Raw genomic sequence first — 14,508 nt, forward strand, 5'->3', positions numbered from 1 at the left:
AGTAGCATCTGGATCCCAAATGTACTTGGGTACGATGTTATATTTAGATCAACAAACATTATGTGTTGTGCTAGTGAACTAGCGCAGAGACCATGCAATGAAGATTAATGCAAGTATATACATAAGCAGCCACAGAGTCGTAATATCATAATCCCGTGAGTTCGTCCACCCATTCAGGGTAGTATGCGCCAACGTACACCGGGTCATGCACCGTGCCATTGGCCAGGGGACTGCAAGTCGGCGTAATCTTGCGAGTCGACAGGGGACGCTCTTCTGAGGTGGATGCCGCATGCCAGCAATCAACCATCAAGGTGATGGGGCACCGGCTATTGACGGGTGTGCAGTGGTTATGTCCGATCGGACGTAGTATTCACCCTTCAAGACGCTACGTTAGTACCAACCCCCCGAACCCAAGATCGACGCATCGACCTACCCCAATCTCAGACCCGACGACCCTGCGCCGGGACGTTCATAGTCGGCGGCGCGGGCGTCCATTTCCTGCCGGCGCCGGCGCGCAGGATAATCTCGGGGGTCAGGCCACACTGCGACTCGGTGGCGTAGGACGGGGTGTATTTGAGGAAACAGGCCAGGACGTCGCGGGAGTGATGCTGGTAGGCGTAGAAGAGGGGCGTCTTTCCGTCGTGGTCGCGGATGGACGAATTGGCGCCGCGTTGGAGCAGGATTTCGACCGTCGCGGCGTCGGACAGCTGCGCGGCGATGTGCAGGGCGGTCTGGCCGCGGGCGTCTGTGAGGGAGGAGTCGAGGCCGTAGGTCAGCAGGCGCTCGAGGACGGCGGCGTGGCGATGGAGGGCCGCGAGGTGGAGGGCTGTCCGGCCGGCGGCGTCGGTGGCTGTGAGGAGGGATGGGTTGCTGCGGTATTCGGTGTCGAGGGTGGCCAGGTCGCCGGTGGTGGCGGCGTGGAGGAAGAGCATGTTAGCGGTGATGGTGGTGGTGTTGTTGATGTCTGGAGGGAGGGGAGGAAGTGCGTAGGAGAAAGTCTGGTCGACCTTCTTGGCCCTGGCGATCTTGGGGCTTTATTAAGGCTGGAAGAAAGCTTGGGAAGCTTGGGTCAGCGTGGACTAGTCGGGATTACGACTGCGAGGATAGTTAGGTTGTTTGGCCAATTGTCGCTGGCTTCACTAACGTCGGCGGAAATATCCCACGTGAGGTTGTCTCCGTCCTGGTCATTTAACCATGCCATTGTTTATCCGGAGTATGATGTTGAATGGTACTCTTCCATACGCGGGATATTGTTCCAGTTTGCTCCATTATTCGTGAGCACAGCAGCGCAGTGCAGTGCCGAGCAAAGCAGGATGAACCCTCCCGGATGGAAACGCACTGTACAAACACCGTCACGCAAGGACAGCACCACAAGCACATGCACACTTGCCCAGTCTGGACAGAAGTCACTCGTGCGAGGATAAATGACCCGCACTAACGTCCGACACAGACATGATATCAGCATGTCAGTGGGACCTGGCCCGAGTTCCGCGGGCCTCGACGGCGTACCCACAGACAGAGAATGGATTGCGCAGACGATTGGAGGGGGAAGGTCTTCGGATGTGCCTGTGGTAGCCCCTGTCTACCCATACGTGGACCGCCCAGGAGGGAGCCGGATGGCCAGGCATGGCATAAGTGAGCTGCGCTACAACGCGATGCTCGCAGGGGAGGGCGCACGTGGCGAAGTGATTCGTCCTGCGGCGTCTGTCAGACTCTCGTGTCGAGGCGGACTAGTTGTCTGGCTGCTTTCCATGGACCAGATAGGCCTAGTTTCAGACGCGATGGCGGCGAACGAAGGGTCTAGCACGGACGAGGCCTTGTTCGGGGTAAACACCGGAGATCACGGCTGGTGCGTGCTGAAGCTATTCCCGTTCAAGCTTAATATCAACCCTAAACGGTCTTGGCAGATGGCAGGTGGGCCCCGCAGCCAGTCAGCGCAGTGATGGCGGGCACATGGGCGGCGGCCGCCATTCTGACTGGTGCTCGCGTCGATTGCCTCGGAGTATATCGTGCACATAAGGTACGGAGTATGGTAGGTATACAGCAATTATACATAGCATAGCCATGAAGAGTAGTGTCGAGTATGGCCATCTTGGATCTTTCACTCCTCTTTCTGTACTCCTGATGAGCAACTGGCTGCTTGGTGTCCCGCGGTTGAGCGGCCCGATTCACCAATGCACCCCCAAAGCTTATCTGGTGCTTGGCCTGGCTCTTGTCCAGATCCCGCAGGCCATAGCGGTACCGCTCAACTACAAAAAGGCCGCACACGTACATCTCCCCCACGCGCGTCACCGACTCTCCCCCTACGACAAGTGCACCCTGGTGTTGTGCGGTACAGTCCTACTCACCTGTGCCCTAGCCCTGATAGCCCAGGTACGCGCTCCCACATCTATATCTCGTCTATATCTCTCTCACTAGATCCGCTACTAAACCTATCTAGTCCTGCCGAATATCAGCCCTCATCGTTCGAAGAACCCAACAATGGAAGCACGAAGAATACCACGCGGACGGCACGCACGCCATGGCTGACCGTGGCAACGCCAAACGCGGCATAATTAGCCGACACGCAACCCGGTATGGCGGCATCGTCGAACAGGTCACGGAGGTCGATGGGATCCGCAAGGTCGTGCTGGTCGTCAACGCCCGGCTCCCCACGAGCGAGGATCAAGATGCGTACGCGGATTGGTTCCGGCGCTGGTGTCAGCGCCAGGAGATGGTCTCCAGCGATGTCGGCGAGGGTGCCGCGGATGAAATGACGCCTCTTATGGGGGTGCAGCAGCCGGAAACGCCACGGTATTGTGAAGAGAGGGAGATTTCACAGAGGGAGCTGCGCAGCCGAGATGGATCAGCTGGCTGGGCGATTGGTAGCCGAATTCATGACTGGCTGTGTCGCGAACCAAAGACCGTCAAGCGACTGTTGACATGGCTGATGAGGGTCCCAGGTCTCTCTTCCGGAAATCAGAGCCTGTCCTCCTCACCTCCTAATCACGCAGTCACGGCATCTATATGAACTCGCGTGGCTCGACGCAACTCTACGATGACTATGATTTACGAAATGAATCCCATGCAATAGACTAGCGCACGTCCATATATGAAATTCCAATTGATCCATTGTCCCATACTGGCAGTCACTTCACTTCAAATGAGATTTGTGTGAATCTAGAATTAATTAATAAAAGTCTATATCTATAGTCTATCTAAGCAGACTTCTTCTTTCCAAAACTAAAGTTCCACTTCTTCACCCGGAAGCAATAGTACAACGCCACCGCTGCTGCAATATCAAACACGATGTATGCCCAGAAGATGCCAAAATTGCGCCACCGCTGGTCCCACGGCATATGCACGCTCTCCAGATACTGGTCCGCTGTGTTCAGCGAACAGTATGAGCAGTCCTGCGTCGCGTTGGGGTTCTGCAGGTACCCCGGCGCCACGGACATGTACTTGGCCATGTAGTCCCCGCACGTCAGACCGCTGGGCGGGTTGAAGATCGACAGCTCCACATCGCTGCATTGGATAGGCCGGCCGTGCATCTGCGTCGCGGCGACACCGCCAACCCAGTAGGTGAACGGCGACACGCGGTACATGAAAATCCAGAAGCCGGGGAGGGCTTCGGGGGTCTGCATGACACCGTTGAAGGTCAGAGCCATGGAGAACAGAAGGGTCACGATGGCACCGGCGGTTTCCGCGTCCGGGAGAGCGGCAATGACCAGGTCGGCGAAGGTGCTGGCATACACGAAGAACTGAATGAAGTAGAGCAGAGCGAGACCCTGTCGGGAGGAGCTCTGCACGCCGGAAACCGGGTAGTAGTAGCAGGCAAAGACGATGACCGCCATGACGATCTGGTACGGGATCTCAACCAGAATGGAAGACATCATGAAGGCGGACCAGGAGTAAGTCTTGGACGGGCGTTCGCGCACCTCGTACAGCGCTCGCTGGGTCAGGAACAGGGGGATGATCTGTTGCACGAGCGAAGAGAAGATAGCACAGACCATGAACAGCGAGAAGATCTGATTCTGCATGCCCTGCTGGGAATGGTCCGGGAGGAAGAACGAGAAACCAATGAACAGACCGGAACACAGGCCCAGCATCATCTTGGCCACCACGTAGTTCGGCGTCCGCCAATAGTGCTGGAAAACCCGGCGGAAGACAGTGGGAAGCTGCTTCATGATGGGCATGGCAAATTCGGCGTGCTCACGGGGATCGGGGATCTCATTGGGATCATGCTCTGGCTGGCCTTTCTTGCTCTCGTGGATACGGTTGATTTCATGCTGTACTTCGGCGGCTTCGGGACTGGCATTCCACAGGTCAGACCAGGTCTTGCCCTCCGGATTAGTGCCTGCGTTGACGACCTCCAGCATGTATTCAGCCGGGTTCTCATCATCCGCACAGGAACGTGCGCCGTAGCCCTCGAAGTAGTCGAGGAGGGTACGCGAGTTTTTGCCAATAGGACCAAAGTAGACGGTTTTACCACCGCGAGCCAGGAAGAGCAGTTGGTCGAACTGTTCAAAGAGAATCGCGCTCGGCTGATGAATGGTGCACAGGATGGCTTGGCCTGAATCAGCGAGTTTGCGCAGGAAGTTGCAGATAGCCCAGGAGCTCTGCGAGTCAAGACCACTAGTCGGCTCGTCAAGGAATAGCAAAAGCTTTGGCTTCGCCGCTAATTCCACTCCGATCGTCAACAGCTTTCGCTGCTCGACATTCAGTCCCTCGCCCGGAACACCGACGACGGCCTCGGCGAAGTCCTCCATGTTCAACATGCGGATCACTTCCTCAACGTAGGCGTACTTTTCTTCCTTCGACACGGCATCCGACTGACGCAACATTGCGCTGAACCGCAGACTTTCGCGTACAGTGGATGTTTCCAGATGTAGATCTTGCTGTTGCACATAGCCGGTTTTGCGTTGGAAGCTCGAATCAAGAGGCTTGCCGTTGACGAACATGTCACCAGTGATGACGCCCATGGTCGTCCGGTGTGCCAATACATCCAGCAGGGTGGTCTTACCGGCACCACTGACGCCCATCAGCGCGGTCAGTGTACCCGGTTTCACCCACCCAGAAACATTATCCAATAGACGCCGGGGTTCGCCCTTGATCTCAATATCGTAGCTCACATCACGCCAGGTGAAGATGTCCCGCTGCGGAGGCAGAGGAGGCAGCTCAGATTGAGCCTTCTCGTCACTGGATGCGGGAACCGGTGCATCAGTCGAGGAAGATTCTTCGTCGTCGGCACCGCCGTTCTTCAAAGCCGGGGGCTCATGACCGCGACGGAAAACCAGCACCTCGGCGGTACTCGTCGTCGACGAGTTGAGTTCGGTAGCGACAAAGTAGATCGCCAAGAAGCCAATCAGAAAAGCAATGAGAATTCCAAAATTGCGCCAGACGTGGTCGTATGTGTATTCATACGAGGCCCAGATATAGGCATCGCCACTAACTTTGTCACGACCGGCCACCGCACCCTTGGACGAACAGACAAAGGTATCGCCCTGCAAGTTGGGGTAGGCTGGGATGATCTGTGAACAGTCGAAGTCGCGACCGTGGAACTCGTTGGCCACCAGAATCTCAAAAGCGTAGTAGATGGGGTTGATGTAATGAATCCAGCCGAACCATGGGTGCATGTTGGGCACAGGCACAACAAAACCCGTGTAGATGACCAGCGCCAGAATGAGAATTCCAGCAAGAGTCATGGCCTGTGACACAGTTTTGGTGATGGCAGCCATGGTACGGAAGACGGCACTCATAACAAACATGATGACGAAGTTGATGAGGAAGTAGATGAAGAACTGAGAAGGCTCACGCCGTAGGTTACTGAGGAAATATAGGATGAGGTTGAAGGCGACAGCGAGCAAGAACTTGACGGGAATATCACTGAGGATACCAGCGATGGCTTCCGTGGAGGGATGATAGAAGGCGTATGAGTTGTGTTTCTCGACGATAGGCCGTTGTGAGTATAGACTGTTGATCTCGGTCATAGCAGTCAGAGCATTCAGCAGCACGGCGTAGAACAGCACACCGCCCTTCTGATAGAAACCACTTGTAGCAGCAGGCGTCCCGTAGAAGACAGAACCGACAATGAGCGCGGTAATACAGTTTCCGACGAAAGAGGTGATGGTCGATGTACGTTCGTTCCAAACCCGCTGGTACGCGCGTTTGGTGTTCAGCTTGATCTGCATCGGCACACTCAAGAGATATGGCGAGGCGGGTCGCGTGTGATCGGCCTGAGCCTGGCGCTTCTGCTGCTGGAACTCGCGCAACTTCTCCTCCGACTGTGCAATCGTCTCATCATGATGCTTCGCCATTGCCTGTTGCAGCTCCCGATACTCGGGCGAGTTGTGCCAGTAGGCCTCGAATTCGTCCGGGGTGCGGGGCACCTGGTTCTCCATGCCGGCACGGGGTTGTCGCTCAATGGGGTTCGTGACAGACGTGAGGAAGTCACCGGTTGTCTGGCGGGGTGGACAATACCAGCCCTGGCGTTCAAAGAAGGCCTTGGCGGCCGACGCAGGTCCGTAATAGATCTGGCGGCCTTCGTAGAGGACAACTGCTTTGTCAAACAAGTCGTAGATTGCCTGACTGGCCTGGTAGATGGCGACCGCATGGGCGGAGTTGTCCAGATCGGCGGCCAGCCGCAGCGATTGGACAAACTTCAGAGCTGTTGCGGAATCCAGACCACGAGTCGAGTTGTCCCAGGCAGCCAGCGGTGCGTTCGCCAGTGCCATTTCAGCGATACTCACGCGCTTCCCGCTCACCACCGGAGACACCACGCACGGTGTCACTGCCCACTTTGGTGTTGTAGGTATGGGTCAGTCCGAAGACGGCCATGACCACCTTGGTCATCAGCTTGGAATACTCCTCTCGAGAGAGGCCTTGTGTACGGGCAGAGGGAGTCCGAACTGAGGCGGCGAATTCCAGGGTCTGACCGACGGTCAAATGAGGGAAGTGCTTGTCAACCTCCTGATTGTAGACCATCTCTCCCTTGAACTGCTTCTGCATGGTCCGCTGTGGAATACCACTGTAGTGAATATCGGACTTGGAGTCCACCTGTAGACCGTGCAGTTCGCCGCACAAAGTCTTGAGGAATGTGCTGCAGCCGGATCCTGGCCGTCCCAGAACGATCAGCAGTTCTCCACTGTCGAGGACACCATCAAACTGCTTGAGGATCTGCTTGGGCGTCTTGGGACCCAGATTGAAGGTCTCCCGGGGACGCAACAGGGAGGTGAACAGGCCACCCACTGTCTGCTGGAGCTGCAGGGCGGCACCGGTACCAGTGACACGGAGGTCGCGAAAGTAGATGCTGGCTTTGGACCGAGGGATACCCTCATCCTTCAGCTGGTGAACCACTCGTCGGAGCCACTGATACAGATCGAACTCCTTGCTGTCCGGGTCCAAGGCTGGGTCCCCTGGGGCAATGGCCCGGGAGGCAATGCGGGAGAGCTGTTGGTCACAGCTTGCCAGCTGGGTCAGATATTCGGCTTCGGCGGGGTCGAAAGGCGCATGAGGGTGGGCAGGTTGCATCAAAGTGTCATCGGATGAGGAGGTTCGTGTGATGGATGTGGAGGTGGAGTGGTCTTGATGGGAGTATTGGGAGTTCTGGGAGTCCTGGGGCAGGTGATCTCCCTGTAAGCCCTTCTCGTTTGGTGTGCTGGCCATGATGGCCGACTATGGTGTTTCAGGGAGGCTCAGTGGGGGTAAGAATGGAATCGATTGACGGGAAAGTCCTTATATGAAGTATAGAATCACAGTCAGATAAGATCAGGCTGACCAGGCCGGATAGCGATGATTTCAGATGTTGTGAGATCCACATGGCGACAATCTGAGGTGATCCGGGCGATATAAATAAGACTCATACCTATGAAGTATGCCTGGATCGGATGCAAGGAAACGAGCGCTCCGACAAAGCGAAGACGATAAGGGTCCACCCGGAAAGGAAGTCCTCCAGGATCCGATCCACGGCTGTGGCTCATAGTCGCCCTCCGCAGCCAATCGGAGGGCCGGAATCGCGGGGTCCCGAGATGTCAGCCCCGGAACGGCGTTAGTCATCGGCCTTCGGCAGGCTTGGCTCCGATCCGCCTCAAAGAGTTTTCTGTGGTTCCCCCATTATTATTAATAGTTACCTGGCGGCGGCATAACTCATTGTCCGCAGGCCCGCCTCTGAGACTTTGGGCGCGCGGTCAGCTTATCCACCACCTCATCAACATGCATGTGATTGTTCTGGGCATAAGATATTCAAAACTCAGATCACTGTGGTTCATGGATTGCTGAATCAACGATGCAGATTTCGTCATAGGGAAGATAACTCATACAGAAAACGTCCTCGCACCAGTCTTTCCAACGTTGACAAGTCATAAACGCCACCCGGTCAAATCAACAAAGAAAACGCTTCGAACACCAAGCTCATGGAAAACACAGAAAATGAGGTGGACGTATCACCGAACATGAAGTGTATATGAACGTGAATCATACCCAGGCATCACCATCACCACTAAAAGAGGAGAACAGCCGAAAGGCCCGATCGGCCTGCCGACCATGCAGGATCTATCTGTACGGGTTATGGTCAGGAGAACCGAGGTATAGATAACGGTGCTTAAGCTCCTTCACTGCCAAATTCTTTGGTCCACTCTTCGTTCCTCTTCAGGTCGTCTTGGCTGACGGTGGGTCGCGAATTCCGTACGGCCTTGATGAAATCCTTAAGGACAAGCGGTGGTTCTAGAAGCTGCTCTGCTTCGATGCTCATCCACGTCATTTCCGTGGCCCCCTGGTCTCCTGGGGAGCAAGGGGTTAGTTTCTCGGCGCCGTCAACCACGACCTAGGATCACATGTCAGATGGAAAACCCGTTATGTAAGAAAGCCATGCAAGTAAGACAATAAGACAAACGCGTGGAGTAGACGGAGAAAAAATACCTTTTTGTAGTGGGTTGCGGTCTGAATCTTCCGGATTGGCTGCATCAGGGCGTCCTGGACAGCGATGCTGATATCACTGCCGGAGTAGCCCTCGCTCATCTCCGCCAGCGTGCGGTAATCAGCTTGGGTCATCTCACATGGCGTTTGGCCCACAGCCAGCATGAACATCTTCATCCGAGCATTCATGTCAGGCAGACTGATGTGGACTCTCCGTTGGAATCGTCGCCGAATAGCCGCATCCAATTGCCAGGGGATGTTCGTTGCGCCGAGAATCAAGACCCCCTTGGAGTCCTTTCCTACTCCGTCCATCTGTACCAGCAATTCAGTCTTGATGCGGCGAGATGCTTCGGACTCTCCTTCGCCACGTGGCCCGCACAGGGCATCGACCTCGTCGATGAAGATAATCGCCGGCTTGTTTTCGCGAGCCATGTTAAATAGCTGCTTTACCAGTCTGCAGCGCAAACAGTCAGCAACGGCACCCAGACCCAAACAGTGCAAATCAGTAGAACACAATACCTTTCACTCTCACCCATCCATTTCGACACCAGGTCACTACTACTAACGCTGAAGAACGTACTGTTGGCTTCGGTGGCCACCGCCTTGGCGAGGTATGACTTTCCTGTACCGGGGGGACCGTAGAGCAAGATGCCCTTCCACGGCTGTCGCTTGCCAGTGAACAGATGCGGGAATTTGATGGGCAGGATGACCGCCTCCTTCAGCGCCTCCTTCGCATTCTCGAGACCAGCCACGTCCTCCCATTGCACGTTCGGTTTATCCGACAAGATAGCGCCCTGCAAGGCCGACCGTAACTTCTTCGCGTCGGCGTCTTCGTTTTCGTCATCTTCTTTCCTGCACCCGTCACCACATCCATCAGTACGCAGTCCTCGACATGTAAATCTATAGCCTCTCCACACAAGAAACCAAGCAAGGGGGAAAGATGCCAACGTACCCTCCCTTCCCAGTCCCATGGGCAACCTTGTTCCCGTTGGCGCCAACAGCGCTGGGTTTCTTCCGATCTAGTTGGGCTAGATGATTCTTGAGTTTCTCCGCACGGTCCATGTACTCGCCGGTCTTTGCGCGGATCATCTCCTTGGACCGGGGGTTCTTCTCCCATTTGAGAGCGAGCATGAACAGCTCCAGCGCGGAGTAGTACATCTGGTATGCCTTCTCGTACTCGCCCTCATTGTCGTGCTCGATGGCTTTCTTGACCGTGTCAATCGCCCGTCCCAGAAAATCGGTGTTACTCATGATGGACGGGATGGCCTCTAGGAGTCACCGATGGCTGTCAATGTGGGTTGCGGAAGGACTCTGGGGGGTGAAAGGTGGTGAAGAAAGGCGTATCGGAGGGATTCACCAAAGGCGGGGAGTGGCTCGTTGCTATGGTATTCGCGGACAAGGCAGAAGGCAGTGGAACTAACGAGCTGACGGGATGTGGATGTACATGCGCGACAGGCAGCAACAAAGCACACGTAAAAAGATTCGAAATAGGGGTATACAGCTGTATTGAGTTCTCTGGGTGAAGGAGCGAAGTTGAGGAGAGGGCGGGATGAGTGAGGGGAGGAGAGCGAAAGGCGGAGGAGGTTCCTGTTTACCGTCTTGAGCGGCTTTTCTGCCGCTCTGGATTTCCCCCGCCAATTCCTCCAGCCCACCTCATCGATTAGCCTGATTATCAACCACATAGGACATCATTACCATGGCTGACGCACAGAAGCAGCTTCAGGCCCTATCCGACGAGTTCCAGACACTCCAGTCCGGTACGTACAGCCGTTGTCCTAGCTGACCACTACCTAAGCTAATCAGTGGGGTGTCGCAGAACTGGAAGGTCTGGTCGACGCACGTCAGAAGCTCGAATCACAGCAACAGGAGAATGAGAGTGTCCAGAAGGAATTCAACTCCCTGGATGACGACTCCAACATTTACAAGCTCGTCGGCCCGGTGCTGTTGAAGCAAGAGAAAAATGAGGCATTGATGGCTGTGAACGGTCGTCTGGAGTTCATCGAGAAGGAGATGTATGCTTTCCATTTACAGTCAACTACATGAAAACTAACTGTGGCTAATTACTGCAATAGTAAGCGGATCGAAGGCCAGATCAAAGAGAACGAGGAGAAGAGCGACAAGAAGCGAGCCGAAGTGAGTGACTATGACACGAAACGCTTCCTTCTGGACAGACAGACAGTATCTAACGACGTTGCAGATTCTCCAACTCCAAAGTCAAGTTCAGCAACAGGCTGCCGCAGCCTCTGCTTGAGTACCGAAATGCGTTCCAATATCGCGGGTGGCCGAACGACCCTGATTAGCCGTCGACGACAACTCTCGCGCATTCGAGAACCCGACAGGGGCCAACAGCATGGTCTACATGTAGGGTGGCAGGCCGTCTGTGCTTTGTCGGTGTGAACAATAGCTGTCCATCTATATCGAACAGCTAGGCGTCACAAAGGGAGCTCCGGACAGTCCCTCGGGCCGCTCAAATCGTCCCGATGACTCTGACGGAGCTCAAAACGGTTGTATTGGGAGAGTGACTGGACTACATCCCTTTTGTTGATGTGAATAGTTAATGTTGTACGAAGTGGCTGGGCCAACAGAACATCTGTCACAATCTGCAGCGACTTGGCAGAATACTGTACATAGCATGAACATGCCGTCATTTATTACCAAGCGATGATAGTCTACGTTCATAAAATCTTGGAAACTCTCAAGTCTTATGCTGTATTTTATGCTCCGTTCCGTCGTAGTCCAATTAACTATTCATGTCTTCATAAACCCACCCGTCATCTACAATCACCTTCACATCTATATATAAATCTATGCCTTCACCAACAGACTCTTTCCAGACATCTCCTCGGGCTGCTCAATACCCATGGCAGCCAGGACGGTAGGCGCGACATCACCGAGCACACCCTCGTCACCCTTCTTGAGACTCCAGCCCTTGGGGGCGTTGGCCATGATGAAGGGAACCTTGTTCGTCGTGTGAGAGGTCTTGGGGGTACCCTTCTCGTTGAGCATCTCCTCGGCGTTACTAAGGGTTGATTAGTAAACATGCCGCAACAATGACATTGGACTACTGAATACGTACCCATGATCGGCAGTGATGAAGAGAGTGTAGCCATGCTTCTTGCAAGCCTCGTAGACCTCCCCGATGGCCTTATCGGTCGCGGTCACACCCTCAATGGCAGCCTTGTAGACACCAGTGTGACCCACCATATCGGGAGGAGCAAAGTTGTTCATGACGAACTCGAACTTGCCCTCAGCAATGCGCTCGGCCATCTTCTGACCAACACCAGCGGCGCTCATCTTGGGGTCCAAATCGTAGGTCGCCACCTTGGGCGAAGGGATCATGTCGCGGACCTCACCGGGGAACTGCTTCTCAACACCACCGTTGAAGAAAAAATAACGTGGGCGTACTTCTCGGTCTCGGCGACGTGGCACTGCTGGATATCCTTCTTGCTGAGCCACTCCGCCAGCACGTTACCCATGTGCTGAGGAGGGAAGGCAACGGGGAAGGTGTAGTCGGTCTTGTACTGAGTCATGGTGGTGATGTGGATGTTCTTGGGGTAGGGGAAGTCGGGCTTGGGAGAGCGGTCGTAGTCGCCCAGCAGCTGGGTGATTTCACGGACACGGTCGGAGCGATAGTTGAAGAAGAAGAGGGTATCGTCATCTACAACGAGTGTCAGCAACTGCGAAGTATCCGGCATTCAAAAGAAGAAGACTCACCCTGCACGCGACGGTCCTTGCCGCCCACAATGATGGGCTTCAGGAACTCGTCGGTCTCGCCCTTCTCGTAACGCTCCTTGATCGTCTTCACGGGATCGGAGCTCTCTTCGCCCTCTCCGACGACGACACCCTTCATGCCGATCTCAACTCGGTCCCAACGCTTATCACGGTCCATAGCAAAGTAGCGTCCCACGACGGTAGCGATCTCACCAGTGCCGATCTCCTTGGTGGCATCGAGAAGGTCCTGCATGTACTTGGCGGCGCTCTTGGGGTCGGTGTCACGGCCGTCACCGAAGAAGTGGATGAAGACGTGGGGGATCTCCATCTCCTTGGCGACCTTGAGCAGACCGATGAGGTGGGTGATGTTGGAGTGGACACCACCGTCCGAGACCAGACCCAGCAGGTGCAGGCGGCCATTGCCCTCCTTGGCGCGCTTGAACGAAGCGACGACATTGTCGACCTTGTTCAGCTCACCCTTCTTGAGAGTCTGGTCAATGCGGACGCTGTCTTGCCAGACCACACGGCCGGCACCAATGTTCAGATGACCGACCTCACTGTTACCCATGAGACCCTCGGGCAGACCGACGGCGAGCGACGAGGCATCCAGCTCGGTGTAACCCTGGGCAGTCTCGGACTTGGGATCGGCAAAGCCGGACATATAGGGGGTTTCGGCGGCCGCAATGGCATCTCCTTCCTTGGGGGAGTTAGGACCGGCGACACCCCAACCGTCGATGACGACTATATGGAGGTTAGGGTGTGGTGCGACACAGGTTGTAGGGAGAATGGAGTGGCAGCTTACTCAGAGCGACTTTCTGGTCGACCTTGGTCATGATGAGGGAGCTGTTGATATGGTCAGTCGAGTGCGACCAACCCCGGACAGGAGGATGAGAGTGGATTAAGGTTGTATATAGTTGAGGTGAAAGAGAACTTACCGGATGAATACAACAAAAGACAATTGAACGAAGAAGTAACTAGAGGAAGAAGGGGAGAAAGTAGGAAGAAGAGGGAGGAATCGTCGCAAATAAAAAAGTCCTTGACCGGTGGAGGAAGAAAGATCAGGAGAGGAGGGGGAGGGGCGGATTTCCGGTGACGCTTTTGGATGGTTGTACCGGTCTGGTTAGGTAAGGCAACCGACGTCACGCTTTTCGGTTTTCTCCGACTCTTCCCTAAACAATTACCCCCCTACCTGCTCCGATTATCTCCTCTTCGCTCTGCCAATCCCCACACTTCCAATCCTAATCACTTGGTCAATTCATCGTCACCCCGATCATCATGGCCTCTAGATCGCCTACCGTTCTCACGCCGCTTGCCAAATCCTCGCCGGCTCCGAATACCCCCGGAGTAAAAGAAGCTGCTCCGTTGACCACCACAACAGCGGACACTCCCCAACCCGTGCCATTCCCTCCACCCCAGACGTTTGATATCCTTCCTCCGTTGCATAGTCTTCTTTTGCGGTTGCTTTCCCCGCAGACAAACAACGACAGACCTGGAGACGACACCACAGGGACAGCCGGTCCTTCGGGACCACCCGGTCAACAATCCCAGTCCTCAACACAACCACAATCTTCATCCACGGGGAATGAGCATGGTGGGGGAACGTTACCGACCGTTTCATTGACCGGTCCCGGGAGTGCTTCTGCATCCGCCGAAATAGCAGCTCTGAGCTCCAGTGCGCCTCCGCCCTTGGACATCAAACATCTTCCTACAGAAGCCAGTTCGATCAAGATCCGCATACAAAAGGCTCAGGCAGTGGTGGAAAGCCTACCAGATGTCGATCGGTCGGTGGCGGATCAAGAGAAAGAAATTGCACAGCTGGAGGAGCGCATTGCACGACTCACTTCGGTCTTGTCCGATTTCGGGAAGAGAGCAAACATGGGAAGTTCAGGCATGCAAGCGACCCAG

General features: G+C 55.1%; 5 protein-coding genes across 5 annotated transcripts; 2 read left to right on the forward strand and 3 right to left on the reverse strand.

Annotated features, from left to right (window-relative positions):
• Positions 1-314: 314 nt before the first annotated feature.
• ATEG_01543 (uncharacterized protein) lies at positions 315-1,943 on the forward strand (the record flags this gene model as incomplete). Its single annotated transcript, XM_001208908.1, has 2 exons — positions 315-1,213; positions 1,451-1,943. The coding sequence occupies 2 exons, from the start codon at positions 315-317 to the stop codon at positions 1,941-1,943; spliced, it is 1,392 nt and encodes a 463-aa protein (XP_001208908.1).
• A 1,254-nt stretch (positions 1,944-3,197) lies between these two features.
• Positions 3,198-7,644, reverse strand: ATEG_01544 (putative ABC multidrug transporter; the record flags this gene model as incomplete). The annotated part of the gene is made up of 2 exons (XM_001208909.1): positions 3,198-6,646; positions 6,729-7,644. 2 exons carry the CDS (start codon positions 7,642-7,644, stop codon positions 3,198-3,200), a joined length of 4,365 nt encoding a protein of 1,454 aa, XP_001208909.1.
• A 934-nt stretch (positions 7,645-8,578) lies between these two features.
• On the reverse strand, positions 8,579-10,143 carry ATEG_01545 (AAA family ATPase VPS4; the record flags this gene model as incomplete). The annotated part of the gene is made up of 4 exons (XM_001208910.1): positions 8,579-8,800; positions 8,896-9,346; positions 9,412-9,744; positions 9,845-10,143. 4 exons carry the CDS (start codon positions 10,141-10,143, stop codon positions 8,579-8,581), a joined length of 1,305 nt encoding a protein of 434 aa, XP_001208910.1.
• A 445-nt stretch (positions 10,144-10,588) lies between these two features.
• On the forward strand, positions 10,589-11,143 carry ATEG_01546 (tubulin-binding prefolding complex subunit YKE2; the record flags this gene model as incomplete). The annotated part of the gene is made up of 4 exons (XM_001208911.1): positions 10,589-10,649; positions 10,709-10,904; positions 10,965-11,025; positions 11,090-11,143. 4 exons carry the CDS (start codon positions 10,589-10,591, stop codon positions 11,141-11,143), a joined length of 372 nt encoding a protein of 123 aa, XP_001208911.1.
• Positions 11,144-11,697: 554 nt separating this feature from the next.
• On the reverse strand, positions 11,698-13,436 carry ATEG_01547 (2,3-bisphosphoglycerate-independent phosphoglycerate mutase; the record flags this gene model as incomplete). The annotated part of the gene is made up of 5 exons (XM_001208912.1): positions 11,698-11,911; positions 11,969-12,252; positions 12,288-12,550; positions 12,607-13,344; positions 13,406-13,436. The coding sequence occupies 5 exons, from the start codon at positions 13,434-13,436 to the stop codon at positions 11,698-11,700; spliced, it is 1,530 nt and encodes a 509-aa protein (XP_001208912.1).
• Positions 13,437-14,508: the final 1,072 nt, after the last annotated feature.

This window comes from Aspergillus terreus, genomic scaffold, assembly GCF_000149615.1.
Source record: "Aspergillus terreus NIH2624 scaffold_2 genomic scaffold, whole genome shotgun sequence".
NCBI classification, from domain to species: domain Eukaryota; kingdom Fungi; phylum Ascomycota; class Eurotiomycetes; order Eurotiales; family Aspergillaceae; genus Aspergillus; species Aspergillus terreus.